Here is a 1772-nt window from a genome sequence, read left to right as displayed (position 1 = left end):
GGAGTTATGTGAAGAGAAAGGTTCTTCAAGGGTAATGTATCTTGAACCCTTTTTCTTGTAAAAATTATGTTTTAGTTTATTGTAAATGCATATCTTGTATGTTTACTGTAAATTATGATTTCAATAATTGCTGGAATTTGGATGATCCGCTTCCACTCAAGGATCTCTTTTAATATGAGTTCCTTCAGTTAGAATAAATGCCAGTGTACGCCAAATTCCTAAAGGATATTATATCCAAAAATAGGAAAATAGGCAATTACGCGACAATGGCATTGACGCAAGATTGCAACGCAATAATTCCTCAAAAGATGCAGGATCCAGGGAGTTTCACAATTCCTTGCTCCGTTGGTGGAATTTACATCGGTCATGCCTTATACGATTTAGGAGCAAGTATTAACCTCATGCCCTTATCAATCTTCAAACAACTGGAAACTGAAGAGCTCACGCCTACCACGGTTACTTTACAATTAGCAGATCGATCTTTGGTGCACCCAGAAAGTAAGCTCGAAGATGTGCTGGTTAAAGTAGACAAATTCATTCTACCTGTAGACTTCATCATATTAGATGATGAAGCAGAAAAAGAAGTGCACATCATTCTGGAAAGACCATTCCTATCTATGAGAAAAACCTAGATTGATGTATATAAGGTGGCAATTACAATGCAAGTCAACGGCCAAAAATTGAAATTCAATATCTTGAAAGAGATGAACTACCCAAATGAGATCGACGCATGTGGGCCAGGAGTTGGAAGAAGAACGGCCTTGCAGGCTTGAGCTTGAAATTATGAAGACATGGAATTGGAGGAAACAACCACAACAATTGGATCTTGCTATATGGTGAGATAAATGTAGAAGAATTTTGAACCACTTAGTATGGAGGATTGAGAATGCAAGATCAAGCCTTCGCTTGAGTAGTCACTAGTGTTGGAATTAAAGACTTTGCCTACCCATCTAAAATACATGTTCCTTGGTCAAGATGAAACCCTACCAGTCATTATCTCAGTTGCACTCCTAAAGGAGAAAGAAGTTTCCTTGTTTAAAGTTCTAAAGAAATATATCAAGAAAATAGAGTGGACGCTCGTTGACATCAAGGGTATCAGTCCTTCTATTGCATGCACAAAATAAGACTTGGGGAAGGAAAATGAGGATCTATCGAGCATCATCACAGACTGAACCCTGCGATGAAGGAAGTTGTTAAAAAGGAAATCATCAAATGGTTGGATGCAGTCATTATTTTTCCAATTCAGACAGCACGAGTCAGTCTCGTGCAATGCGTTCCAAAAAGGGAGGATTGTACATTGTCCCCAACAAGAACAATGAGCTAATACCAATGCTTACAGTTATAGAATGGAGGATATACATGGATTATAGGAAGCTCAATGCAGCAACCAAAAAGGACCACTTTCCTTTGCCATTCATTGATCAAATGCTAAATAGATTAGCAGGGAATGAGTTTTTTTGCTTCCTGGATGACTATGCAGGATATAATCAAATCATAATCGCACCAAAAGTTCAAGAGAAGACAACTTTCACATGCCTCTATAGGACATTCGTCTTTCAGTGCATGCCCTTCGGTTTGTGCAACGCCCCTAGCACCTTTCAGAGGTGCATGATGGTCATCTTCTATGAGTATCTTGAAGATTCAATAGAAATATTTATGGATGACTTCTCGATTTGTGGCAAAACATACGAAAATGTCACTAACCTCGAGAAAATTTTGAAAAGGGGCGAGGACACCAATTTGGTTCTAAATTGGGAAAATTCCATTTTATG

The 1772-nt window shown here is 38.4% G+C and overlaps 1 protein-coding gene across 1 annotated transcript; it reads left to right on the top strand.

The window, feature by feature from the left end:
• Positions 1–266: 266 nt before the first annotated feature.
• LOC120069395 (uncharacterized) lies at positions 267–632 on the top strand. Its single transcript, XM_039021135.1, has one exon. It carries the CDS (start codon positions 267–269, stop codon positions 630–632), a length of 366 nt encoding a protein of 121 aa, XP_038877063.1.
• Positions 633–1772: the final 1140 nt, after the last annotated feature.

Source organism: Benincasa hispida, chromosome 12, assembly GCF_027475165.1.
Source record: "Benincasa hispida cultivar pf3 chromosome 12, pf3_genome.v1.1, whole genome shotgun sequence".
NCBI classification, from domain to species: Eukaryota; Viridiplantae; Streptophyta; class Magnoliopsida; order Cucurbitales; family Cucurbitaceae; genus Benincasa; species Benincasa hispida.
The sequence above is the reverse complement of the archived record's forward strand: the minus strand, read 5'-3'. Positions and strand labels throughout refer to the sequence as shown.

Coding starts and splice junctions, on each gene's coding strand:
- LOC120069395 (XM_039021135.1), top strand. CDS start 267: ATGGCATTGACGCAAGATTGCAACGCAATAATTCCTCAAAAGATGCAG.